We start from the raw sequence: 27,228 nt of genomic DNA, 5'->3' as shown, positions 1-27,228 counted from the left end.
CCTGAACACAGAGAATAACATCGAAATTCAACAAAAATGAACAGGAATGCTTTATCAGAGGTTAATCAACCTGATTTCAACTTCTTATTTGAGTCTTCTGGTTCAATTTTGCCATATTGTTACAGCCACACCACTTCATTTGTGTGTGTATAATAGTGTGTTGTGTTGTGTGTGTGTGTAAGTGAATGTGTGTTTGAGTGGGTGTGTCTATTTTGTACTCGTGAGGTTTTAGAGTGTAACCCCTTCCTTGGTGTCTGTGTTTTTACTGCATTGTCACTGAATTATTGATTTTATTTCACACATTTGCAAAAACTTGCTTTGTGTTACAGTCACACTAGATCTCAGTATTTTCATGTTTGTGCCTATTTCCCATTCATTTCCAATGGAGGTCATTTTTGACCATGAACAAATCAAGTGTGACTATTTTTAAACTAAAATGTAACTTTTGCGAATCAAGTCCACTTTTTTTTTTTTTTTTTTTTTTTTGTGGCCACATAGTGACTGCCATAAAAGTCATTGAGTTTCGTACCATTCAGATGAAGTAGTGACTTTTAAAATTCAAAACATTTTTTTTTTTTTTTTTTCGAACAACACCAGAGGGTTAATCAGAAATGGGTTGATTATGGATGTTAGTAGCGGTCATGACATCGATTTAAATAAATAGATCATTAAGAATACCATCTTGGTTGTACACTTTACCTCAATACTAAGTTGTGTACTTTCGCGTGATCGAAATGTGCCTTGGCCTGACTGTTGTAAGGAGGCTGAGTCAGAGCTCATGGGACAGAGGATGCTCGACACATGTGTTAAGACCCCATCGTCATTCTCAAAAACTGGATTTACTCTCATAGTATTACCAAAAGGGAATGCAGATTGTGAACGCCTATAATGCAAAGGAGATCAGGTCTTAACACCAACATGTTTAAAACGGGTCAGCACTGCAAATCCAAATCTGTAAAGAAAAATCAAGTATCTAAATAAAAAGAAAACCCTTCTTACACAAGTCTCATGGTCTTTCTGGTCCGTATACATTTCTTGTTAATGAAAATCAAGATGCCTATCACAGCACAAACCACCGAGAGGCTTCCCACCAGGCAGGCTACGAAAAGGAGAGGGTCAACGGGCACAGACACCAATTCGTTGCAGCGTTCTCCGTGGTAGTGCCAGAATTTGCCTACAGGACATCTGAAAGTGGTTGAGAGAAAACATGTTAGAGAAGTGTGCAATGTAAGATTGCTATCCATATGACTTGTCTCTCTTGAATAGCTTTTTTTCACCTTTTGCTTATTTTCTCAGTCACATAACAATGGGTCAAGGTTTGGCTGTCGATTTCGAGTGTCTTTTGTTTGAAAGTGCCCCTTATGCTTTTCAAATAGTACTTTTCATTCAGTGTGTAAAATAGCTTTTTGTGAATGTAAAAGCTCTGCAAAGTCTCCTGAAAGATAGAATCGATTCAGAACTACGGAATCGAGTCTAAAGCAATTCCAACAATGTAACAAATTTGCATAATTGCAGCCTGTAGTCTTCATTGGCTGCTCATGAAAAATGCACCCTATCGTGCACCAGGTGCAATGCGACGGCAGGCGCGACACAAGTGTTTTTTGCTAGTTTCAGCCCGACACAGTTATCATTTTCACGTCCGGCGCCCATGTTGTTTAAATAGCAAATGAGTGCATTTGCTATTTAAACAACATGGGCGCTGGTCTGAAAACGAGGTGTGTTCAGGTGCATTGTTGGTGTGTTGCTATTTTGAGGCAACTGAAAACGACTGCGTCTGGTCTAAAGTCAATGGCGCAATATTTTTGTTTTGTTATTTAAAGGGCGTGTTATTAATATGCGCCTATAGGCGGGTGCACAACATGTGTACACTCTGCTTGTTACACACACAGGGACGCGCAGCAGCACACAAACATGCCAAATATTAAAAATAAAAGGATTACAATGTAAAAGATTATTATTGTGTACATAAAGATAAAAATGCCTACATGTCATAATGGATAGTCATTGCATGTATTAGAATTATGCATTTGCAGTAACGATGAATGAAATTGGCTAATTATTGGACCAATCGTGGCAATACACACATGTATTTAAACTGACTCGTCAGGTTGAGGGTGTCTATGTTCGAATCCGGGCCCAATGTCTACTTTGACCCACCCTCAAACATTGTCGTAACCGAGGCCTGGAAGAGTTTGGTTTGTGTTGTCGACATGGCGAGAAGACAACATTTATTTTTTTAGTGCAGCAAATCCATTTTTCATGCACTTCAAAAGGATTGAGGACTCTGGAATTGATACGGAAAAAAATATGCCATAATTTCTGTTTGTATTGCCTCCGGAGCTTACACAGCGAATAACAATTTAAATAAGAACAGCATTTATTCAAAATATAAATCTTTTCTAACAATATAAATCTCTACTATCACTTTTTATCAATTTAACACATCCTTGCTGAATAAAATGATCAATTTCTTTCAAAAAAAAAAGAAAAAAAATTACTGACCCCAAACTTTTCAATGGTAGTGTATCTACGGAAGAGGATTAGGGCCAAGCAATAATAAAAAAATAAAACTCGAGATTAAAGTTGTTAAATTTTGAGAAAAAACTCGAAATAAACGAAATAAAATGTTGAGAATAAAGTAATTTAACGAGTTTCTCAACATTTTATCTCGACTTTTTTCTTGAAATTTAACAAGTTTTTTCTCGTAATTTAATGAGTTTATTCTCAACATTTTATTTCGACTTTTTTCTTGAAATTTAACAACTTTAATCTGGAGATGGTTTTATTTTTTTATTATTGCTTGGCCCTAATCCTCTTCCGTATGTATGTTTCAAATAAATGCTGTTCTTTTTTAAACTTTTTATTCATCAAAGAATCCTGAAAAAATTATGACAAGTTATAAAAAATATTAAGCAGCACAACTGTTTCCAACATTAATAATAACTGAGTATCAAATCATCATATTAGAATGATTTCTGAAGGATCATGTGACACTGAAGACTGGAGTAATGATGCTGAAAATTCAGCTTTGCATCACAGAAATAAATTATATTTTAAAGTATATTAAAATAGAAAACCATTATTTTAAATTGTAATAATATTGTACAATATTACTGTTTTTTTGTCTGTATTTTTGATTAAATAAATGCAGGCTTGATGAGCATAAGAGACTCCTTTCAAAAACATTAAAAATAGTAATGTTTCCAAACTTTTCACCGGTGCTATATTCATTATTTTGTTCGGCTTTTTACACGCTTTTTAGACCTTGTACTACTTATTATACTGGAAAAACAAATTATTAAAACAAACAAACAAACAAATAAATAACTAAAAATCATAGAAGTGAAGGGGACAACATTTTCCAGGAACAATTTTGTTACACATAACATCAAAATTCAACAAAAATGTAACAAAAATGAACATGAATGCTTTATCAGAGGTTAATCAACCTGATTTCAACTTCTTATTTGAGTCTTCTGGTTCAATTTTGCCATATTGTTAACTAAAAATCATAGAAGTGAAGGGGACAACATTTTCCAGGAACTTCAGACAAAAAATAAAAAATGTGCAAAACACCACAGAGTCAAACCAACAAATACACTGCAACCATTTCAGTATGTCATAGAAAAAAAGTATGAAATGTTCTTTAACATCACAGCTCAGAATAATCACCACACTCTCAAAAAACAATGTACCTGTAGGTGTACAACAGCTTGTCACTGGGACAGTACACTTAAAGGTGTGTAGTACCTTGAGGGTAGGCCTGCATATTACTAATAAGCTCTACTAATAAGCACCTGTTGAGGGTAAATAAGGTACAAATTTGTACATTTAAAGATACTTTCATAGTGACAAGCTGTCGTACCCCTATAACTTTTACACATTTTTTCTGGCAGTGCAGGTGAATAACTTTGTATGCTCTGGTGGTTTTGGTTTTCCCTACAACATCATTTTAATCTCCATCGAAATGAATGGATTTGCAACATAAACTCTAGTGTGCAAGATTTCCAAGAAGAGCAGCAGTTTTAGAAGTTCTTCGACATCCTCTTTCTCTTTCAGAGGTCACGTTAACGTACCTGCAGGTAGCTCCGTGTCCTGGTATGATTTCACACTGGCCTCCGTTCAGGCAGTATTCAGGCTGTAGGTCACAGATGCTCGTACAGGGCTGGCCGTCCTCTGTGCTGTAGCCCGGATCGCACAGACACTCGGGCTCTGCGGTTAACGTGTTCACCACGCAGCGGGAGAACTCGTTACACCCCATAAACTTACATGGATCGGCGTGATCGGCTGGATTAGACAATGAGAACTAATTGGATTTAAATACTTGCAGCCAGACAGACAAAGATGCTTAAAGACAGTGTGGTTATCCCTTTAAGTTAATGTGGATGATTTTGTTTACTGTTCTGCCCCGTTAACTCTGACAAGAACATTTGAAAATCTCATTACAAATTAGATGTGTTGTTGAATAAAAATAAGATGAGATTTTAATTTGACAAGGAATCAGTTGATTTTGGTGAAATTGCCAAGTCTCATTGAAGTTTAACAACTTCTGGTCATTTTTTTCAACTTCAAATCACAGTCAGCGTGAACAGCAATTATCGTAAAGGGATAGTTCACCCAAAAATGAAAATCTGTCATCATGTCCTTCCAAACCTTCCAAAAAAAAAAAAACACTGAGAGATTTTTCAAATTATCTTCATTTTGTTCCACAGTAGAAAGAAGGTTAAAGAGGTTTGGAATGACATGAGGGTGAGTACATGACTGAATTTTCATTTTTACACAAACTTCACATGATTTATTCACCGTCAAGCCATCGTAGGTGTATATTCATATCTTCTTTCAGACGAACACAATCAGAGTTAAATAAAAAAATATCCTGGCTCTTCCATGCTTTATAATGGTAGTGAATGGCGCTCAAGATTTTGAAGTCCAAAAAAGTGCATCATAAAAGTAAACCATCTGAAACCTTCTGAAGCGAAGCAATGGGTTTTTGTAAGAAAAATAACTAGATTCCAGCAGACGACCTACGCAAATCGACTTGCACCAAAATAGTAACTACTGACCCAACACATGACGTATCGATGAACGAGGAAGCACAGAGCAAAACAAAACACGAGAATTTTTAAGGAGAAACGTTGCAGGATTTGGATATAAGAGAAGAGGAGCTTGAGTTTTTTTGCCCAGCCCTCTGTTTGAACTGCAAGAGGCGTCTAAGCTTACGATACTCCTACATTATTTGGCATACATCACGTCAGGTGTTACTCTTACTTGTGTAGGCCATCTGCCGAAAGTTATTTATTTTAATTTAAGTTTTAAATATGGATATTTTTCTTACAAAATCCCATCGCTTCACTTCAGAAGGCCTTTATTAACCCCCTGGAGCCGTATGGATTACTTTTATGATGGATGGATGCACTTTTTTGGACTTCAAAAACAGGAGTGCCATTCACTACAATTATAAAGCTTGGAAGAGCCAGGATATTTTTTAATATAACTCTGAAACATCTGAAATAAGATTAGTCATATACACCTAGGATGGCTTGAGGGTGAGTAAATCATGGGATAGTTTTCATTTTTGGGTGAACTATCCCTTTAAAACCGCCCTTACCTGCTTCCACATCCACTGATTGGGAGTCAATTTCCATGTTCAGTCTCTTAGACGCCGCATTGCAGAAGTCCTCAAGCACACACTGCACCCTCTCCGTAACATTGAACGGAACCGGTTTGTTTAGTTTCATCTTGCTGTTTACCACCACACTGCCATTCTTAAAGTTCAGAATCTCCAGCTCCTTAAATCCAGTCAGGTTGGACTGTAGATACGGCAGGAGCTGCGGGAAAGTGGAGATAAAAGTGAAATCGAGTGAGTTGCGACTTCTCTTTCATCATTGCTGACTAGTGCAGACTGGTTAATTGTGCATGAACATAATGCAGCTCAGATGCAAAACTTTTGGGATTGTCAATTCTAAAGCAATTCTCCTCAATTCCTCGAAACTAAACGATTTCGGCTAGTCTCTGTCTTTCATCCTATTACAATATGCAAAATCTTCTCAATGCTCATTTCACTCCGCACGAGGAGGGCCAGTTAGAGATAAAGACGGTTGTTCAGGAGAAATAGGGCGTAGCAGCTCAGTCATTCATCTCGGCTCAAGATTTCAAGAGCTTGATTGCACCAGTCACACAAAAGATGGAAGACTTGAGGATATGATATATTTGCACAAGAGTCACAGAGATTATTAGTGTTTTGAAAATCTCTCCACTTATTATTCAGTAATTTACCACTTTAACCTTGGAGTTTTTGTTTAATGTAATGAATTAAAATGAAAACAATACATGGAATGCATGAACAATGCAAATTAAAAAAATCTACATAAATATAATTTAAAATTTAAATTTCAAACACTATTAAAGACAACACTCTGTAATAAAATAAGTCCATCTGACATCTTTTCTTTTAAATGAGCATTTTTACCAGGCTCCTATTCTTAGGTTCAGTAATTTCACTTTAATGGCAATGACAAGGTTATTAGTCAGTTATTGACACTTATGGTACACTTATTTTCATAAATGTCACTTTAGTCAATGCATTGGTATTTAACAAATTTGAATGTCTTTTGCTGCAAAAGTCCACCAGGACATAGTAAAACGTCCATTTCTGTCAGTTTTACAGCAGCAAAAGGAACACTGTTGTGTTTACTTGCAAAATCCTGTCATTGCCACTGTAACAACGGACAAAACATGATAAAAACTTGCAGCTCGGCAATTGAAAGCGGCTCATACGCACATCGTCATTCATCTTGAAATCATATGATTCATTTAGCGTCTTCCGATTGGTTCTTCTGTGGACTTAGAGGCTTTGCTGATGAAGGGAAGGGGCGTTTAGCGGTATTTCTGAATGGACTGACACTGGGATTTGAAGCAAAAGTATTTGATGAACGTATACAATGTGCGGAGAGCGTTCGCTCAATATCATTATCTCATTTTTGACGGAGATGGCGTTTAGCTGCTTTTGCATCTGAACTCTTCAAATAATAAGCTACAAGTAACAGCACAAATAAGAACAAAAATGCAAATAAAATAAACAGTGCTTTTCAGGCTTTTCAGGTAAATCTATCAGTAGTTAGGTACAGTACTTGAATAATCAAATGTAAAATAACACTGTCTTCACTGTATAAATTAAATAGATGAATCCTTATTAAAGTTACAAAAGTTATTAAGTCAACAGCATTGAGTAATTTTTTGCAGCGAGTCTTTTGTTGTTTGATTAACAATACAAACAGACAGCAGCAGGAATGTTAGGCTGCTGTCACTTTAAAACATAATGCACGGATCCAATATACTGATACTGTTGCACATGCGTTTTTTTATATATCTCGACTGTTTACATTCACTTGAGATTTAACCGACTATGGATACTAGCCAAGACAGGCATTTTGTGGGAAATTGTCCATTCAGACATGAAAGAGAGCTCAATTCAGTATTTGTGTGCTGTCCGACGTGCCTTTCTGGGTGTGCGCTTCGGATGTGTGTTATTTTGGCATTTTGCGCTTGAATGTTTAAACTGGTAATGCTTAAACATGTGCAAATGATAAACTTTCATGACAATGCAGCACTGGCCCTATCGGGACAGTATTGATTCTCTTCACGTGGCATATGTAAGCCTCTCTATTTCTCTCACGTTGAGTGCGCGTGTGAGAGAAAGGGACAGAGGGCGCTCTCAGCCAAGCGACGGTGTGAAAAGCTCAGCAAGCAATAATATTATATCTACGCTACATTTTGCCTCTAACTCAATCACAAGTGACTGAAATTTACTAGCCAATGGCTAATTAAAGACATTTTAAGTCCTCCATCATGAAATTTGGTCTCATACGCGAGTGATTTACTCATTGTAGAGGGTTGCCTGTATAACGGGAGGTAATCTGTATTAGAAGGTAGACCTGATCTGCCAGTCATGATCAACCTCTCACCTCTCGGCTAAGTGCCAGGGCAGAGCAGGTGTTATTCTTCCCCACAGGGCAGGCTGTGACTCAGAGCTCAGCCTTAATCAATGTTACTGTCTGGCTGATGCCAATGTCGTGACCTTTGATTGGCATCACAGGACAGAAGGAATCAGCTAATATATACAGTAGCTCTCATTTCCAAATAGGTTAATGAATGAATTGTCGCAGGCAGCAGCATTGTAGTGTATCCCTATTCTTGACACTTTCTCTAGCATGGTGCCTACACGTGTATCTACTGGTTTATGGGGATCTCTGTTCTGTTCTATATTTTATATTAAATTTTTAAAATATGTTTAATACTTAAAATGAATATATTTTTAGAATATTAAAATTGAAATGAAACATGTCCATGTCCAATTGAAATGGTTTCTACACAAACCAGCAGAGACGGGAGTAAATGAGCATCCTATAAGGTTGAGAGGCTGAAATCAATGCAAACCTAGTATAGGACTGAAATATAGCTGTCTCTACAAAAGCTACAAAAACGTTGAATTATAAATGGGCAAAATTGATGTGTACGGTGAACAAAATCAATGTTCTTTTTTTGAAGAGTTTGCAAGAACATAAATATCTAGCGATTCTAAAATTATACTTTAAAAGCCCATTTATGAATCAATAAACTAATTTTACGGCCATTTTACCTAGATACTTACCAGAGTAGCTCCTGATCAGATTTTTAGTAGTACATGTGATAATCCAAAAGGACTCAGCACTAGTGATGACAAACTACAACTCAATACTATTTTGGGCAACCACTAATTATTTCAAAAAACAATATCTTACAGAACAGAACATATAGATGTTGTAAAATGTACAGTAGTCCCTTCAGAGCTGTGTTAAAGGATTAGTTCACTTTCAAATTAAAATTTCCTGATAATTTACTCACCCCCATGTCATCCAAGATGTTTATGTCTTTCTTTCTTCAGTCAAAAAGAAATTAAGGTTTTTGATGAAAACATTCCAGGATTTTTCTCCATATAGTGGACTTCAACAGTTACCAATGGGTTGAAGGTCCAAATGTCGGTTTCAGTGCAGCTTCAAAGAGCTCTACATGATCCCAGACGAGGAATAAGGGTCTTATCTAGTGAAACAATCAGTCATTTTCTAAAAATAAAATAAAACTGTATATACTTTTTAACCACAAATGCTCATCTTGCATTAATCACATTGGAAAGGTCATGCATTATGTAGACGAAAGTACTGATCGTATATAAATTATTACTTTTTTTTTAGAAAATGATTGTTTCGCTAGGTAAGACCCTTATTCCTCGTCTGGGATCATGTAGAGCTCTTTGAAGCTGCTCTGAAACTGACATTTGGACTTTCAACCCATTGGTAACTGGAATGTTTTCCTCAAAAACGTTAATTTCTTTATATAAGCATCTTGGATGACATGGGGGTGAGTAAATTATCAGGAAATTTTAATTCTGAAGTGAACTAGTCCTTTAAGATAATAAAACTGCATACACATTTTTAACACATGAAAACCAGTCTGGACGAGTCTAGATTGACCTTTAAAAAATATTTTTAAATATGTATCAAAAGAGATTGCATTCACCCAGAGCCATTCACAACAAGCCAAAAAAGCAGCTACTATCTCAGTGTATTGCTTTTATTACAAATAATTCATTGAGCTGTTAATTTCAAAATCAACAAAAAGTGCTTTGTCATTGATGGTAACACTCTAGTAAATAACATTTGGAGACTGATTACATTCAAGGACATGTCTCACCGAAGAACAATTCTAAATCATTAGGCTGCCTAACCAACTAAAAGCAATTCAGAGAAACAAAACTAGACAGCAAGTCCCTGAGGGATTGTTTTTTTTTTTTTTTTTGGCATGCTTTGTTTTTGGCTGTTTAATTCAACAGGATTGTGAAGTTATTTCCTCTGTGTTTTACACAAATGAGAAAAAAAACAACTTTATTTACAGATATACAGATTTAGCATTTGATATGAGCACATACTCTTATAATATGCACATATTCAAAGCACATTTAAATCTTAAAGTGCACTGGGATCCTGAGAAATAAAAATATGCACAGAGCAATAAGGCAACACTCACACTATCTAGAATTAAACAACAACAAGTACCAAAAATATGTTGCAGGTTGGGCAGATAAGCCATAGAGGAAGCGTTTAGCTTTGGTTAATGCTGGTTAGAGAGCTCATTAATCAGCAGCTATTAAAGCAGGTTATTTTGATCAGTATGATCAGGTTTTGGGTGTTATTAGCCAAAGGTGCAGAATTTAGTGCCAAAAAGTGATTGATTATGCTTTTTCAAGCTTGGATATAGATGTACCGGTATTGAGGCTAATGTCTTCTGTTCTCTCTCAGTCACGTGACTAGAGGCCTCAGGGTTTGGCGAGTCACTTGGTTCAGAGAACTGTCTCTAGTTGAAAAAACAGGATATTATAAGATATAATCTGAATAAAAACAACAACACTTAAATCTGAAACTGCAGTATGATTGACTAAGAGCTGTTTTGAAAGTTGCAAGTTTGTAATACTCTTGTCCATGTTGTATATGAGTGGTGCGGAGTGGAAGTCGAGTGCTTTTCCTTGGGCGAGTTTTTTGAAAAGTTGAAGCATTTGTGTTTTCTCTTGCAATAGGATTGTTCAGGGCAGGTTTTCTCTTCAGTGAGCATAGCGTGCAGAAAATGGAAAAAAAGGAGAGTGGAGCTGGAGCGGAGTGATTACACATCATTTTGAACAGGTAGGAAAAATTGCTCCACTCATGCTGTTCAAGTCTATGTTGCTTGGTGACAAGCAAAGCTTGATGCTTTGGTTTGTTTTGGAACAACTGGCAACATTTTGTCTGAAATTTAAGTTACTCAGTTCTTATTTCTTGTTTAGTGAACTGTTGTATGCAATATCACACTCACAATCTATCGACATGATTGTGATTACCTGCATCCCTATGCTCATGGTTTAATTGTAGCTGTGCCGATATTCAGCACTACACCACTCTTGCTTGTGTGAGATTGCACAATTATGCTTTGGAATGGCCATACAGGATTTCATTCTGTGTTTTCCTGTCTAAATTGAAAAGGTAAACAAAGTTCATAGAAAAAAAACATTTGAAGTGACAAAATAAGTATCCTTGCACAAAATGTACAGAAATGTAATTCACTTTTTCTGTCGTTCACCCAAACCCTTTATACAGTGGCTTTATAGAAAAATGTATATTACATTTTGAACAACACTGTTCTTAGATGCCATCTGTCAAAACCTTGCAGACAAATGACACACTTTATCTATTCAGTCTTCCCAGCATGCACTGCGGCACACAAAAAAAAAAAAGCTAACAAAAAAGGGAGGTTAAAAAGGCATGCAGCAAGAGAAAGTCAAAGACAAAAGTGTGTTTACCTACCAGTTCAAGAAACGTGTTCTCCAGTGATTTGTACTCGGGGGAACTCTTGTTGAAAAGATCCTCCGAAAACATCATATTAGTCACACGTAAACTAAAAAACACCACTAAGTCTTTGGCCTGGTTAGAAGCCATCACCGAAGGAGTGGTAACGTAACCTATAGGATGAGCCGAGGATTGTGGATTCTCGTCGATCTCCGAGGGGAATCCACTCCCAAAGTCCAGATTCTCATCCTCCTCATCAGACTGTTCTACGTCGTCTTGTGTGTCTATATCATTATCTGTTCTACCTTCATGTGGGGGAGGTGAAATTGTCCAGAGAGTCTGTTCCTCTTCCTCGAGGAAATTGTCCGGGGTCAGGTGTGAAATAAGGTCTTCTGTGGGCGTTAGTTCAGAGGGAATTGCAGCAGGGAGAATTGGTTCTGGAGTGGTAGGTCCAACAGGAGGCTCATTTTGATGGAGTGTGTCTATGGTGGCACTGGCTGATGGAGAGTCTGTGTGGTCACTAAGGTCAATTGAAGTGGGCAACTCTGGACTATCAACTGGACCGGTAGGGTATGAAGGAAGACCTTCGGTAGAGGTCTCTAAAGGTTCGGGGGGGCCAGTTGTGTCATCTTCCTGCAATACAGCATCTTGAGCTCGTTCAGTAGGGGTTAGGGATGTCAAGATTGATGATGTTGTCTCTGCAAGAGTGGCTTCTGGTGTCATATCAAAATCCATTTCAGGTTGAGCTGAAGTAGATGCTTTTGCTACTTCAAAAGATTCCAAGTCCAGTGGTGCAGCTGTGGCAACAATTTCATTTCCTACATCCTCTTGGACTTCAGACAACTTTGATAGGTAATCCACTGTAGTGGTTCTTGGTGAACCTTGAAAACAAAGAATCAGTTTCAGAGAGTGCCTTTGAAAGTGTGTCTAATGTAAAACTACAATTAATTCTGTCACTCTTAGGCTGCATAACTTAAGGGTCTTAGCTCGAAAGCAGGTGCTCTTGTGCACTACTCACTACAAATTAGAAAAATATACCTTTGGTAGCTAAAGTGTCTTCAGTGATTAGACTTGTCGTCTTAGAACCCTCAAGTTGGGAGTGGCTGATTCCCTCTGTGGCTACTGGTAGTGTTGGAACATGGGACCATACATCAGGTACTTTATGTATAACACTCCTTTCTGTCCCCTCACCCTCAGTCCTATCATGGCTTAGATCTCCAAAAAAGATGCCCACACTTCCAGAAGGTGCTATAGATTCCTCCGAGTTGGCTTTTGTGGACTCTGTACTCATTTCCCCAGGTAAAAACCTCGATTCTTTACTGATTTCAGTACTGGATCTCGTTTTATCTTGCTTGCCTGCTGTTGAAGAGTTTGTACAGGGTGATTCAAGTAAGGTTCAATATTTGCAGTCTGTCTAGGGCTCTTATATTGACTGTATTGATTTTTTGTACCTGGTTCAAAAGTTAGGGAAAGCACGTCCACAGGAAGTGATGCGTCCTCACTTAGCGCCTTGACCACCATGCCCTTTAAGACTCCCTCTATGCCATATTCATCAGTGGAGTAGGTGTCACCTATGGCCTGTGTCCCATCAGTCTCAAACACTACAGAAAAGCTTGCTGTAACACCTCCAGCTCTGGCCAGTGTTATGAAGGGAATTGTAAGAGGTTTGTTATTCATCTGTCTCAGTACTCATGTTCTCTTTAAAGGACCCCAAGGCCCTTTTAATAGCTCAAAAATCATATTTATCACTGACACATAAGGTTGAGACTTTTGAGACTTTCGAGGTTGAGACTCAAATCTTATGAGAACTGATTTGTAGAGATGTTCCCTCTAATTGGATTTATTTTATATAAAAAAAATGAGAAGAGGTTAATTTTGAAATTTGTGGTTTCTAAAGTCAATCTTAACAGAATATGAGGGTTAAGTATCACACATTTTATAAGTATACTACACAGTCTACAGTACAATATAACAGAATGGTACAGTAATTGAAACACAGTTGCTCTGAACACAATTTGCCAAGTATTTCTTCAAATACTTACCCCAAGTTGCCCCTGTGAGAGAATTACTCATCCAAAAATACAATTTTCAAGTTCAATGGCCTGCAATATCTCGGTGAATCCCACAGTTCCAACATACAACTTACCGAAATCCCAGCACTCTGAACTCTTTAAACCCAGGAAGTTTGTTGAATGCATGCAGCATCTGCAGAAGTGTAAATGAAAATATTTTTAGATATATTTGCAATATCTCTTTTTTTATTTCAAAAGCTAGATATTTCAGTAATTACATAACCTCAGATTATGGATCAACAGACATGCTGCCATGCTGTAAAATCATGTGCCATGGCTCTAGTCTTATTTTAACTAATCTTATGCTGGCTTCTGAAATTACCCAATTCTTGTTTGGGTTTCCTGTTTTTGATCTTTTACAGTAAGCTCCTTTCAAACCTCCTATAGTAGTTTGTCTTTGCCTTGTCTATGTAGTTTGAGAAATACACAACCACTGTGACTTATTATCTATTTGTTTTTAAAATGGCGACACTTTTATATGTTCTCTAGAATGTTCTTAATACAAATGCACTATTTACTTTATTTTCTCAAAATGATATAATTACAGTCATCACTCACTACCTATGGCCATAACTCAGTGCTTCATATAGATTAAACTGTATATTAAGCATAAATATACATTTATAGGCCTATCTTTTACAGAAACCTTATTATGTCCTGACAAAATTAAAATGTACAATTTAAAAATCTTTTATTAGGTTTCATAGCTGTGTTCCTACTTATCGTCAATGTTTCCTGCTTTGAGTTCAACAACATCAAGCAGGCTCTGGTGAGATGTATAGATCTTTTTAAAAAGTCATTGTGCTCCTGTTTTCGGTGTAATTACTCTGACATAACATAATTGATAGATTTGTTTAAGATTTTTAGTTAAGTGTTCTCATAATTAGTACAGTAGGTCTTGTTTGAAGCTCAAAACATCAGAAAATCCAAGTAAAACTGCATATGTGACCCGTGCTTGCAAAATGAGTCACAGGCTAACAGGCAAAACAAGTGAAAAATGTCAGTTTTGGTTGAAAATGAGGTTTTCACAAAAATTAGTTCATTAAGGCCTCGTCTAGCGATCCCAATGCTCCAAATGGCAATTAAACATCTAAAAGTGTCTTTATTTGTATGTTTTCTGAGAGGAGTACCTTTCCTTTGACCATGATACATTTTTTTCTCTGCTTGCTTCTCGACTACTGGCGCTTCCTCTCAGCACAAGTTTGAAATCGTTGTAAAGCACAGCATTCCAACTTTGTGAATATTCATAGCAAATTCTTGATGGCATGAGTCTGAAGACTGACTGACAGATCCGAAGCGTGCACACAAAAATGCCTCAGACAGCGCGTGATCCCGAATTACAGTACTTTTTTTCCCGTTTTTTTTAACTGTCTTAGCGAGTATTCATGCAAACATTATCTGTTATGTCTTAAGAGAACATTTGGTTAACTGTTGGGGAAAAACATCTGATGTGTAATAATATATTAGATACGTGTTGTACAGTAGGTCTTAATGTTTATCAAACAATTGTAGAATTATGGAAAAAAGTTGAATATATATATACAGATATATATATTCCATATATGTTCCTACAGATATGGGTTTTGACTTGGTTTGTGCCAAATTTGTTGGTATTACCAGGGATTTTAAGGTATAGTTGCTAGGTGATTTTGTTTTGGTACCTTCAGAAAATGACTTTGCTGACTCTATCGACTTCAAACAGATGTAGCTCAATCATTTTTGTCAGATTCCAACAAATCAACCTAACCTGCTTGTGAAGATTGCGAGTGAGGTCTTCATATTGAGGGCTGCCTGGATCCTTCAGTAGTGCGCTGTAGACGGGGTCTACTATAGTCACACTGAACTCGACAATGTGCTCCTCCAGCCTCTGAGGGACAACATCTGGTGCCCCAGTTTCCTATCAGATCAGAGAATAGTCAATTTGTTTGTTTCTAACTTCATCAGTATGTTAAGTTCATATTCTACAAAGCACGAGTTAGTGACCGTACGCTGTCAGATTCCATGATGAAAAGCTCAGCAGGACTCTTTGAACCTAAAGCATAAAAAGCCATCAATCAGTCGAGTTTTTATAAGATCAACCAATATTTCTTTCTCATTCAGACGGTGAGGACTTACATTTCTCGCCTGGTGCAGGTGTGAGAGCCCTACAAATAATTGAAAACGCGTTGAGAAGGGATGAATCAATCCGAGAATGATAAATGCAATAAAATTCATTGTCCCCGATCAAGGGGTTGACTGCATATAAGCCCGGGTATGTTTGTGTGGCTCTAACACCCAAGCGTAATATGTCTGGGCACAGATCCCTCTTATTAAAGTGGATCAGGTCAGAGAGCAGTGTTTAGCTAGGCCACCAAATATGAACAAACTTTGTTTTTTAAAGGACAGGCTGAGATTTTCTCATTTCCCACTAGTCAGGTGACCTCATTCTAGATATTCTGAAGGGTTTGGGCCCAAAAAGAAGACAAGTTAATTGCCATACCATGAATACTGAAACCAAGAAGCCCTTGAATTCAAGATCATCTTCGGGGTTCTTACCTCTCCTCTTCATCTTGAGAATCCACTCTCTGTAAATGATATTTAGAGAAAGAAAGATAAAAATTTCAATTTAATGATATTGGCACATTTGGGCTGTATTGGCAAGACGTTTGGACTGAATTGGCAATGGGACACAAGCAGCTACTCACACTGGCTACCATGTCAAGATGTTCCTGTGTGCTACTAAAATTTCGGGCCAGATCCTCCATGCAAAGCGAGTCTCTCTGACAGGCGTACACCCACTGCTGGTACTCCATGGTGTCAGGAACTCTGTCAAGAAAGATCCGGAAGGCCTCCCACACAGCTTCTTGACAAACTGTTAAATATCATGGGAATTATTTAGAGAAGACCGCTAGAGAATTGTGTTTAGACGACTAACAGCAAAGACCTGATAAAAACATGCCATGCACTCACAATTAATTATATGCACCGCTGATAGAGGTGTAACATACTTAATAGTATTTAATATGCAGTCATTTTCTGCCATTATCTCATTTTACCAACCCAATTATTATGGACATTTAATTAAGAGTATCTCTTAACAGCATCTGACAGCTAAATATGCCTCACCTTTAGCTTATTTGTACCAGTAATCTAATAATATCATGCTCTCTGCTTCACTGTCAAAATGTTTTGTTAAGTAACCAAAAATAATTCTTCATGTGGTTTTAGCTTAATTAATTGGTTTTATTCAAGCTAAAAATATTATTTAATATGAATAAATCAACATGACAACATTAGGATAGACCAGTGAAAGTCATTTTTAAAGGTCAGATCAAGTAGATCCTTAAAGTGACACTTTTCAAGTTTTTTTGTTTTTTTTTTAAACTTTGATTTTACTTCCCTTGCCTCATTTTACTTTATAAACACAGAGGGCCCTATTTTAACAATCTAAGCACATGGTCTGAAGTGCATGGGCGCAGATGCACTTAGGGCGTGTTTGAATCCACTTTTGCTAGTTTAATGACGGAAAAAAGGGTTGGCGCGTCAGGCGCATGGTCCAAAAGTGTTATACCTAGTCTCTTAATGAGTCATGGGTGTGTTTTAGGTGTAACATGCAATAAACCAATCAGAGTGTCATCTCCCATTCCCTTTAAAACCTATAGGCATTTTCAGTTGCCTCAAAATAGCAACACGCCAACAATGCACCTGAACACACCTTGTTTTCAGACCAGCACGTGTGAGTGCATTTGCTATTTAAACACCGTGGGTGCTGGAGGTGAAAATGATAACTGCGTCAGGCTGAAACTACCAAAAAACATTTGTCGCACCTGGCGCCGCATTGCGTCGGGTGTATGATAGGGCCCAGAAAAATCTATGATAAAACACTAGAAAGAAGAAGCAAGTCTAAAAAAAGTACACTACTTCTTGGCTCAGAGCCACTTCTTTTTTTTTTGGCTTGGCTTGATCCTTCATCTCCCAGAAGGCTACAAATGATTGGGAAGTTAATTATGATTTATGAGGATCTGAGGTATTATAGCCAAATTTGGCACTGATGCTCAAGGCTCCGTCCCCTGTGGTGTTTAGGGTAGATGTTGTCCTACCTCTTAGTTTGTAGTAGGCTTTATGGCTGGTGATGACCTCCGCCATGCTCTCCCGAGGACAGACTTTCACCCCTGTACTAAACAGCGCCGATCTCTTCACTCGATGCACATCTAGAGAAAGTGAATCTCTGCCATCTGTCAACTGTTTGATTTGCTGTGGCGTCTCCAGGAAGTGCCTGTACTTCACATTTCTGATCCTGAGAATCAAGTCGTCAGCAGCGAGTTCTGCAAATGTCAACAACAGCATGTGTTCATTGTTTCAGAAGAGCAGGATTGACTTTACCTGAGGATAGTAAGCCGATGGATCATATAATTACACTTTGTGTAATTACGCTCGCTCAGAGACCATTTGAAACCCTTTAAGTCTATGATTAGTATGCTGAATGAACATTTAATTGGATTAAGCCTAAGTCAAGCAGTCGGTTATAACACCATCCATGCAGATGTTAAGCGTGTTCGCTAGATAAGAGTTTCAAAGGTCTGCTCTCTATTTGTATTAATCTAATTGCGTTTTATAGGAATCACAGAATTTTTACAGAAAGACAAAGCTGAAAGAAAGTCTTCAAAATTATTTAAAGAGAAGGCTTGGTGTATATAATGCTTGGTATAAAAACAATCCAAGTTGGTTTGAAAATGGACAAACCCAGCGTTTGGGTTAAATGTTTGCCCAATGTGCTGGGTGGTTTTATTTCACCCAACTATTGTTTAAAATTTCTATATGGCTGACTCAAAATGAACCCAAAGTAGGTTGGAAATTAAAAATCAGACACATAATTAATAGAGGCAACAATAATAATCAAAAGGTGAACATTTATTGATAAGCAATTTAATAAATGTTTATTGTTTATTATTCATTAAACTTAATAAATGTTCATTTAATAAATTCCTTCCATATTATGGGTTCATTTTAAGCAAGCAATACAGTCAACAATAGTTGAGTTAAAACTGCAAACATTTAACCCAACCACTAGGTTAAAACAACCCAATCGCAGTGTTTGTCCATTTTCAACCCAACTTGGTTGTGTTCATTGAAAGTTCTTACTTGCCAAAGACCCTCAGGACCCCATGCTGAGACCTAAGAGTATTTATACTGAAGGTGACCCACCTTCTGACCTGTTATCTAATCAGTTGTGTCCAGAGATAGCTGATAGAGTTAACCAGCACCTGCGGTCACTGGCCACGTGTTTTACTGGTATTTACAGAGCAGTGAAGTTTAGGATGGATGGTCCGGAAATTAGAACGACAGCAAAGCTCGCTACATTAACTTCAGTTCATATCATTGTCACAGAGAACATATGCACTGCAAAATGACAACGATCCATTTAATTACCTACTTCAGTAATGAAGCATCAAACAATTATTCAGTTAATAGCTCATGTTAAAATACATTTGGATGTTTTTACATCAGATGACAACAGTTGTGGCTAGTTTAATAGCTTGTCTCTTCAGCGGTTATCTTTATGATTTCCTCTTAGAAGCTACATTCACAGATCCATTAAAGAACTGACAAATTGTTTGTTCCCTGAGCCACTTCCACACCTCCTGAGAAGCTGAGAGATCGTATTAGTTCATAGCCATCCATCTCTATTCAAATCAAAGAAATGTCGTACCATGAGGTTAGGCAAAAAGTAGGATACAGGGCCTCCACTGAAATGTACTAAATGTTTTCAAAATGGAGTATTGTGTGACCAGATGGTAAACTTCAGAGAGCTTCTTAAAACATTAAGCCCTGCTCAGTAAGGGGGTCCCTCAGACTTCACTGGACCTCTCTCTGCCACTCGCAGATTAGCACAAGCTAAGCAGACAAGTAATAGCGTTAGCGATATAAGTATAGTGGAGGCTAAAAACATACCTCTGTTTTTAACATTCTGCTGATAACTTTTAAAGCCAATATGAGTAATCTTGCTTTACAGATGTCCTCAGGTACCACACTAAGACAGGATTTCCTAGTACATGACTGTGTACATGAGCAGATTTCTCTGCATAGCATAGTTAGGTATATGATATCTGCATATTGTGTTTTGGATGTTAATGACCTTTGTTGACCAGGCTAATCTGCTGGTGAATTGCATAACCACTATAGCTAAACCAGCACTTAACCAGCATAAAATAGCCTGGGCTAAACAAATCTGGATACCAACAAAAGGAAACTGTATTCAGTAACTCTAGCAATCTCAGCTCAGGCTCTTTAGAAAAACATGCTTGTGCCAACATTTCTGCAAAATAATATTGTGTTGCACGTTTTGCGGCACTTTCAAAATGAAATGTTCAGTGAGTGGAATGTGTGTTCAGTGTGTGAATTGTGCTTTCAGTTTCATCCGAAACAGATAAACGTGAATCTGGTAACATTTATGATGTTGGTTGTTGTATGTATCACTGCAGTTTGGAAATGAAGAAAAAGTTGAGCACTCTATTGGGTTTTGAAAATAACGCACTACCTACACTAAACCTGATTGTAAGCCTAACTAATCATGATGAATTGATTTGACAGCACTAATTTTTATCTCACGTTTGCTTTTGTTAACACTATATACACTTTTTCCACAGAATAGATATACAATATCAGCTGCGTTTTTTCTCTCTCTCTTATCTCTCCGACAGCGAGTAGACACACAAACCCCCTCACTCACTCGTTTCAATCGAATATTGTTGGTGTAATAGTGCATGAATTTCGGTGTGGGATTTTACTCATTCCTGCAGATTTTGTGCCCACACCCAAAGTGTGCATGCATAAAGCTGCCTCTCAGTACTAAATTGAGTTCTTTTTTGCTATTTATTGCATTTAAACAGTCAAATACACACAAAATAATGTCAAAATGGCGGTCTTGGCAAGTATTTATGGAAACAAAGTCAGTTATGTTTTATGTGAATGTAAACAGAACTTTGGAAATCCACTAGCCACAGTGGCTGGTGAGCAAAAAAGTTCATGTCAAGCCCTGCATATATGTATTTAAACATACTGAAATATATGAACCTGAGATATATACACACATGTGTAAACAAACTTTTTGGTTAGAAGTGATTAATCGCGATTAATGGATTTGACAGCACTAATAAAAATACATTTGAAGCAACCATGCCATTTTAATTTGATTCTATTAGTCTTTGAGCTTGTTTCATGACTAATGTTTCACGGGACTCGTTTCCGAGTATCGCGAGTGCAAAGCTTTACTAGGCGAGCTACCGAGCAAATTTACTATGTCGGAAAAGCCATACATATAGAGCTGGTAAGAGTGTTTTGAGGTCATAATACAGTATTGTGCAAGGAACTGTGCCTCTAATAAGTCTTTATTAATGGATAATCTACCACAGTAGTCATAATTTGTTGAAAAAAGGAATAAAGGTTGGTGTTTTACTGCCATTTGTGCTCATTTCAACTGGAGACCTTGTTGTCATATCAGATTGGACATTCAGTCTAATTATTTTGGTCTGACACAAAAGACACACTGTTCTAGTGCCACATGTGGCCCTATTTAGAAATGTTTGCAGTGGAAGAGAGTGAGCTGATCACTCTGAGATACGAGAGTCTCAACAATGTGTTTCAGGGTCAGAGAACATCTGACCACATCTGTTAATTAGCAAATGACCAGATGTAGGGCCAGTGGTGCAATTTCTCAAAGATAAACCAGGGTGACTGATTTGATCATGTGTCCCGCTGCTGTCTATGAGCCTGCCGAGCACATGTGCAGACATGAGGGGCGGCGATTTTAATTGAGCTGTACTTCTGAAGCGATGAGCGAGGCCCCACAGCATAGCTACAAGCCAGAAAAGATTAGCGTTCCACACGGCCACAAACAGAATGCCTTTTGTTTCCCTCTCCTAATGAATGGAGCTTCTGAACACTGCAGCCAGACTGGAGGCATTCAGAACTCGCATTAAATGTTAGCGAAATGCACTTTTCGAGCATGTTGTACTGAAAAAGAAAGTGCTAATGGTGTGCGTGCCACAAAAATGCTATCAAATGATTTGTCATGAGGCTTTGTTTTACATAAGAAAAATCTTTTATGTCCTCACAAATGGGCTCCTAAAATATTTAAAAGCTCATTCGAGGGCGGAAAGATGCTATTGTGTGAGGGATCGCATAGGCTATAGCAGCTCTGAGGCGTTGTACGTTACCAAAAGTTTAATTCTAAGACTTTGTTTAAATAAAACAATGGCGTTCAAACACTGGCTTACCTTTGATTCTGGTGGCTTGGAGGGTAAACAAGAACAGAATGAGGAATAATCCTGTTTTCAATGGCATGTTGCAGTAGATTATGTCCTTTTGGATGTAATGTTGCTCATTTGGGAAGAAAAGACAGTCCGTATTGACTTATCTGACATCCGAGGGCGAAAGAGTTAATTTCCATTGACTATGTGTCCAGGCTTCCATGGACGGGGCTGTGTGGGGGCACTACTGTAGGTCGGGTGGCATTCCTGATAGATGGTGCAGGCTCTTGGGTACAATTTGGTCTCAAGTGTGCGAGTGGGTGGAAGATGCTCTTCAGGGTGTGAGGGGAGTGATGAGGTTAAAAGCGCTGCCTCTTTTTCTGGACTAATCTGTTTACCTCTCACTGACTCCTAATCCCTGTGGGCCCACGTGGTGGACTATCTTCATCTTGTTAGTAGCCTTCTGGACCAGCATCTGCTAGCCTCCGTGCTTCGGTCACAAACCACTCGACTAGCGCACTTGCTCTCTTTCCAGTCCGCCCGACGCCCGTCTCTCTCAGTCTGGCCCGCTCGACACAAGTTTCTCAGCCCTCTGCCAGCTTTTGTGGCTGCCAAGCCGAAGCGCTGTATTCTACTCCCCCTGTTCGAGACAGCAGGCTCTGCCCTTCTCTGATCATGGGGCCAGATCTGTGTACTGAGCGTGTGTTGTCGTACCCTTGTGGTGCATGTTAGTCCCCAGGCCTACTGCTTGAGCTGGGAAGAGGATTACACACCCCCTGCTTATTAAATTTCACAGCCATAAATAAGTCTCCGCAGCTCAAAACCCATTCAAGACCTTCCACGGCGCTGGACCGTGCAAGTTGAACTTCCAACTTTCAAGAGATAATGAGAACAGGCTGGTGGCCATTTGTAACCAGCAGAAACCCCTCTGGAAATGAGAATTTTAATTATTTTTTACCTAGTTAGGGGCTCTGAATAAAGCTGCTCATTTCGCTTGTGGCCTGGGGAAAAAAAAACCTCTCTACTGCACTACATCTTGAAGTGTGGCTTTACATTTATATGAGAACGTACTATTCTAAAAATAAATATTTATTATCATTATTGTCTTGAATGTCTCGGACTAATAATAACAATAATTTGAATAATAATAATATGTATACATTAGGGGTGTAACAGTACATGTATTTGTCCTGAACGTCATAGTTTGCTGCATACAGTCAGACGACGAAAATAGTCAGTCACAGGCGATCTACGCTGCAATACAGAAGGGAGTGCGTGGTAATGCAATGCTGTTTGCTAACCTCCACCACAGGGAAAATTGAGCAGAAGAAGAAGAGATGATCTATGCACCAACCCAAAACAAGAATGGCGACTTGCAATTGGCGAGTTCAAATGGCATGCAAGAGCTTGCTAGTTGCCTATAAGCTGAGTTTCGATTAATTTTTGTGACACGCTCCACAAACTTCACTGAAAGGAGACCGGGATGGCAGAATGCGGCATTCTGTTTGTTTTCTTTATTTTACAAAAGCACAATGTTTTTTTTTTTTATTGTGAGTTTACACACCTTTTTCGAAAGATTACTCTTATATGTATGACCATAAATGATGGAGTATTTTAAGTTGTTTCTGCTATGACAGTCCAGTGATGAAATATGTGTGCCCTGGAAATGGGAAGCCCCAGGTGCCACTTGACTCGCTGTCTCCTTGTGAAAAAGTGGAGTAGGCTCTTTTTCTCCTCCTCGCTCATCTTTATGTGATTTCTTGAAGCGTTATATTGAACTTTGTGCATCCACCATTGTCACCGCATGTTAATGAACTCTCACGTGCAACGAAAACTAATTTCTGCACAAGTTATATTTATTTTATACTTTTATAACACAAGAGATGCTTTTCAGTTCTACCAGAAAGACTCGGGGAGGTAAGATAACGTGACGACCATATTTATTAACAATCAGCAAGCAAAATGTTGTAAGAAAGTTCTTTGGCGTAGGCCCCGTCCGTAGCTCAGATCCTAAAGGGTTGCGGACTCTGCATTTCCTGCCTGAAGATGAAAGCAGGGGCATAGCCGACCCCCTGTGAGGTATGGACAGGGACCGTCGTGGTGGTGGTGGGGAGGATGGAGGTGAAGGTTTGCGTCAGCATCTACGGACTCAAACATGTGTCAGCAATCTTATATACTCCAAGTGCAAGATAATGATTGGTTAGCTCTAAACTAATTGGTGACATAACATTGAGTCTTCCTGGCAGAACTTACACTAGAGCTTTCATTTTTGTAGCTGATTATGACAAACCTTTTGTTTTTTATCAGCCCTACAAAAAAATATGACCTGTGCAAGAGTTTATTCTGTTTACTGCTTAATACACTGTAGGAGGCTGTACTGTATAGGGGACTAAATGCCGCTAGGTGGAACAAACTGTGATTTGCACTACTGTCTGTTCAAAATAAATGAAAAGAAAAAGCATTAGGGATTTGTTGTGTTTTCCTGTTGTAACAAACTTGTATCGAACCGTGACTTCTGTACCGTAACACCCCATAAAATTTTTTAAAAAAGCAACAAACAAGGCCACAAACAAAATCGTTTTTAATCTGTTGTAGCCTATTTGTAAAGTTTAGGTTCCAAAAAAGGCCTTGTATGAAAATGTACCATGGTCAACAGGTTTTTGCCAATTTAGCCAATCTTAAATGTTTATTTTCTATATAGAAATTATTTCTCTGTCAGTTATTAGAATGTATTTAATTGCTTGTTTAGCAGAAATAATGTTTGTTTTATGTGGTTTTATGTTCAGTTTAGTCAGGAACACTTAAAGGTGCCCTAGATTCAAAAATTGAATTTATCTTGGCATAGTTGAATAACAAGAGTTCAGTTACAGAGCATGGAAATGACATACAGTGAGTCTCAAACTCCATTGTTTCCTCCTTCTTATATAAATCTCATTTGTTTATAAGACCTCTGAAAAACAGGCGAATCTCAACATAACACCGACTGTTACGTAACAGTCCGGGTGTATGCCCCCAATATTTGCATATGCCAGCCCATGTTATCAACATTATGAAAGGCATAAGACAAGGGCAGGCAGTATTAACGTATGGATCTGCACAGGTGAATCAACAGATTAGGTAAGCAAGCAAGGACAATATCAAAAAATGGCAGATGGAGCAATAATAACTGACATGATCCATGATAACATGATATTTTTAGTGATATTTGTAAATTGTCTTTCTAAATGTTTCGTTAGCATGTTGCTAATGTACTGTTAAATGTGGTTAAAGTTACCATCGTTTCTTACTGTATTCACGGAGACAAGAGCCGTCACTTTTTTCATTATTAAACACTTGCAGTCTGTATAATTCATAAACACAACTTCATTCTTTATAAATCTCTCCAACAGTGTAGCATTAGCCGTTAGCCACGGAGCACTATCAAACTCATTCAGAATCAATGTAAACATCAAAATAAACACTGTACTTACGCGATTAGACATGCTGCATGACGAACACTTTGTAAAGATCCATTTTGATGGTTATATTAGCTGTGTGAACTTTTTTTTATGTTGTTTAAGGCAAGCGCAAGCTCTTGGGGCGTGGAGCACCAGATTTAAAGGGCCACACACCCTGAATCGGCTCATTTCTAATTATGCCCCAAAATAGACAGTTAAAAAATGAATTAAAAACAATCTATGGGGTATTTTGAGCTGAAACTTCACAGACACATTCAGGGGACACCTTAGACTTATATTACATCTTTTAAAAAAAAGTTCTAGGGCCTTTAAGTCAATAAATTACCATAGACAAACCTTTTAGTCAATTTTTTATTGGCATATTTTGCTGAAGTTACATTTGGCGGTATGGCTCTGTTCTAAATTCCACATCCTTTTCATGAGCTCCATGAAAGCTAAGACTGGGAACAGCAGCAGCGTCTGGGGACAACCTCCCATTTTTTTTTAACTGGGAGAGCAGCACAAAATCCACCTATTGAGAACAGAGCATGCATCAATGACAACAGAATGACACTGATTAAGGTAGACACAAGTTTAAGGAGGAGCTGGGGAGGAGGTGGGTTGCAAGCTGCATGCAGTGGAAGCAGCCAAGCAAGCAGACAGATGGACGGAAGCTGTGCTTTAAGTAATGCGCCTTATTTGAGAGTTGCCAATTGAGTCCATAGAAATCGGATCAGCTGATATGGGTGGGGTTCGAATTTGCGAATCAGCTGATAGCGGAGCCTGAACTAACGCATAATGCTTGATTTATGTGCAATATTATTATTTTAAAAATATATATAAATAAGTTAATATGAGATCTTGAAACCATGTATGCTTCCAGAATCTGTCTGGCATATAGAAACTATTTTTGCTGACGCTAAGTTACCATAGTTTTATTTGAGTAACATTAACTATATATGGCACTGTAGTTGAAACTGGTTACCATGGTACATTTTTGTGATCCTTAAAGGGTCATGAAACCCCCCTCTTTCAGCTCAAGTCTAGCTCACAATCTTTTTGAAAAATGCAACTTAAATGGGCGTGGTGGCTGTGAGAGGAGAGGGGAGGGGGGAAACTCTCATCGCCAGTAGCCCATGCATATCGACTGTCACTAAAAATCAGTGGTAAAACGTGAGGAAATACTACAATTTTTTAAAAAACTGGAAAAGTTAAAATCTAATGAAATACACTGACACTTTATTTTTGTCTTTTCAAGAGTTACTGAATGCTCTGCTACATATATCCTACAGTAATCGTAATTCTATTTAAAACATATTAATATACATGTGTAATTACAGTCATTATAAAATATATAGTTGTTTATATACACACTATACATGCATATATTTGAAAAAAAAAAAAAAATAACGCTTAAAAAAAAACCTTGCGTACATAGCATAGATCTACGCACCGAACCTGCAACACGCTCAGTCAGTCAGGCTGCGTGTCGACTGGAGCAGAGCAAGCGACCAGAGCATTTTTAGATTCATTCCTATGGAAGTTGAGCGTCACATTTAACTTACGCGCGGCTCAACTTCCATAGGAATGAACCGAAAACACTCGCGCTTACCCGCTCGCTCCGCGCCAACGGACACGCACCGTCAGTCAGTCAGTCTCTCTCGCTGTTTAGTGCCGTTAACCGTCCTCGTCATTGGAAAGATCCACGTGGTGTCATGAATAATTAAGAGAGTCTCTTCTCATTGGATAAAAAACTCAGTCTCGTTAGTAATTATGAAACACCGATGAGTCATCAAAGCACTATCGTGCTCTGCCACGTCACAGCCTGTGACGTGGACAGGATGAAGATTTTAAACCCGGAAGACGAAAATAGCGTACTAAAACTAAAATTTAACCATTTCCCCCCTACTATTAAATCTAACAGATGCTAAAATTGTCTTCAATGGTGTTCAACACACATACCTCTGTTAAAATCTCAGAAATTTTGGTTTAGGGTTTCATGACCCTTTAATGTTATTTTTTTCCTTTATTTTAGACTATATGTTATGTGCCAACATTATTTTTTGCCTTTTTTTCTGCATTAGAAGTCATTCATATATACAGTGTGGTCCAAAATACTGAAACCTTTTAATTATTTTTT

General features: G+C 38.1%; 2 protein-coding genes across 7 annotated transcripts in view; one reads left to right on the top strand and one right to left on the bottom strand.

Annotated features, from left to right (window-relative positions):
* The window catches only part of impg1b (interphotoreceptor matrix proteoglycan 1b), a 33,631-nt gene extending 11,337 nt beyond the window's left edge, over positions 1–22,294 (bottom strand). The window contains exons 1-16 of one of the 3 annotated variants that reach the window (XM_048192243.1): positions 21,679–22,294; positions 17,503–17,727; positions 16,108–16,274; positions 15,959–15,987; positions 15,539–15,567; positions 15,412–15,455; positions 15,171–15,320; positions 13,498–13,556; positions 12,803–12,984; positions 12,390–12,710; positions 11,370–12,232; positions 10,300–10,389; positions 5,609–5,828; positions 4,077–4,287; positions 1,000–1,185; positions 700–883 (exon numbers count right to left, since the gene is read on the bottom strand). In XM_048192243.1, the coding sequence (XP_048048200.1) occupies positions 700–883; positions 1,000–1,185; positions 4,077–4,287; positions 5,609–5,828; positions 10,300–10,389; positions 11,370–12,232; positions 12,390–12,710; positions 12,803–12,984; positions 13,498–13,556; positions 15,171–15,320; positions 15,412–15,455; positions 15,539–15,567; positions 15,959–15,987; positions 16,108–16,274; positions 17,503–17,727; positions 21,679–21,745 (3,027 nt within the window). In that variant the 5' untranslated portion in view covers positions 21,746–22,294. The remainder of the gene's footprint in view (positions 1–699; positions 884–999; positions 1,186–4,076; positions 4,288–5,608; positions 5,829–10,299; positions 10,390–11,369; positions 12,233–12,389; positions 12,711–12,802; positions 12,985–13,497; positions 13,557–15,170; positions 15,321–15,411; positions 15,456–15,538; positions 15,568–15,958; positions 15,988–16,107; positions 16,275–17,502; positions 17,728–21,678) is intronic. The other 2 variants (XM_048192246.1, XM_048192244.1) reach the window with 2 other exon arrangements.
* The window catches only part of colec11 (collectin sub-family member 11), an 80,618-nt gene that overhangs the window by 6,520 nt on the left and 46,870 nt on the right, over positions 1–27,228 (top strand). For 3 of the 4 annotated variants that reach the window (XM_048192248.1, XM_048192250.1, XM_048192251.1), the window contains exon 2: positions 10,610–10,712. The exons of the other annotated variant lie outside the window; for it this stretch is intronic. The gene's annotated coding sequence lies outside the window, so the exon portion shown is untranslated. The remainder of the gene's footprint in view (positions 1–10,609; positions 10,713–27,228) is intronic. 4 annotated transcript variants of the gene reach the window in all.

The sequence above is a fragment of the Megalobrama amblycephala genome, linkage group LG5 (genome assembly GCF_018812025.1).
Source record: "Megalobrama amblycephala isolate DHTTF-2021 linkage group LG5, ASM1881202v1, whole genome shotgun sequence".
Classification (NCBI taxonomy): domain Eukaryota; kingdom Metazoa; phylum Chordata; class Actinopteri; order Cypriniformes; family Xenocyprididae; genus Megalobrama; species Megalobrama amblycephala.
Note: the sequence above shows the minus strand (reverse complement) of the source record. Positions and strands in the feature narration are given on the sequence as shown.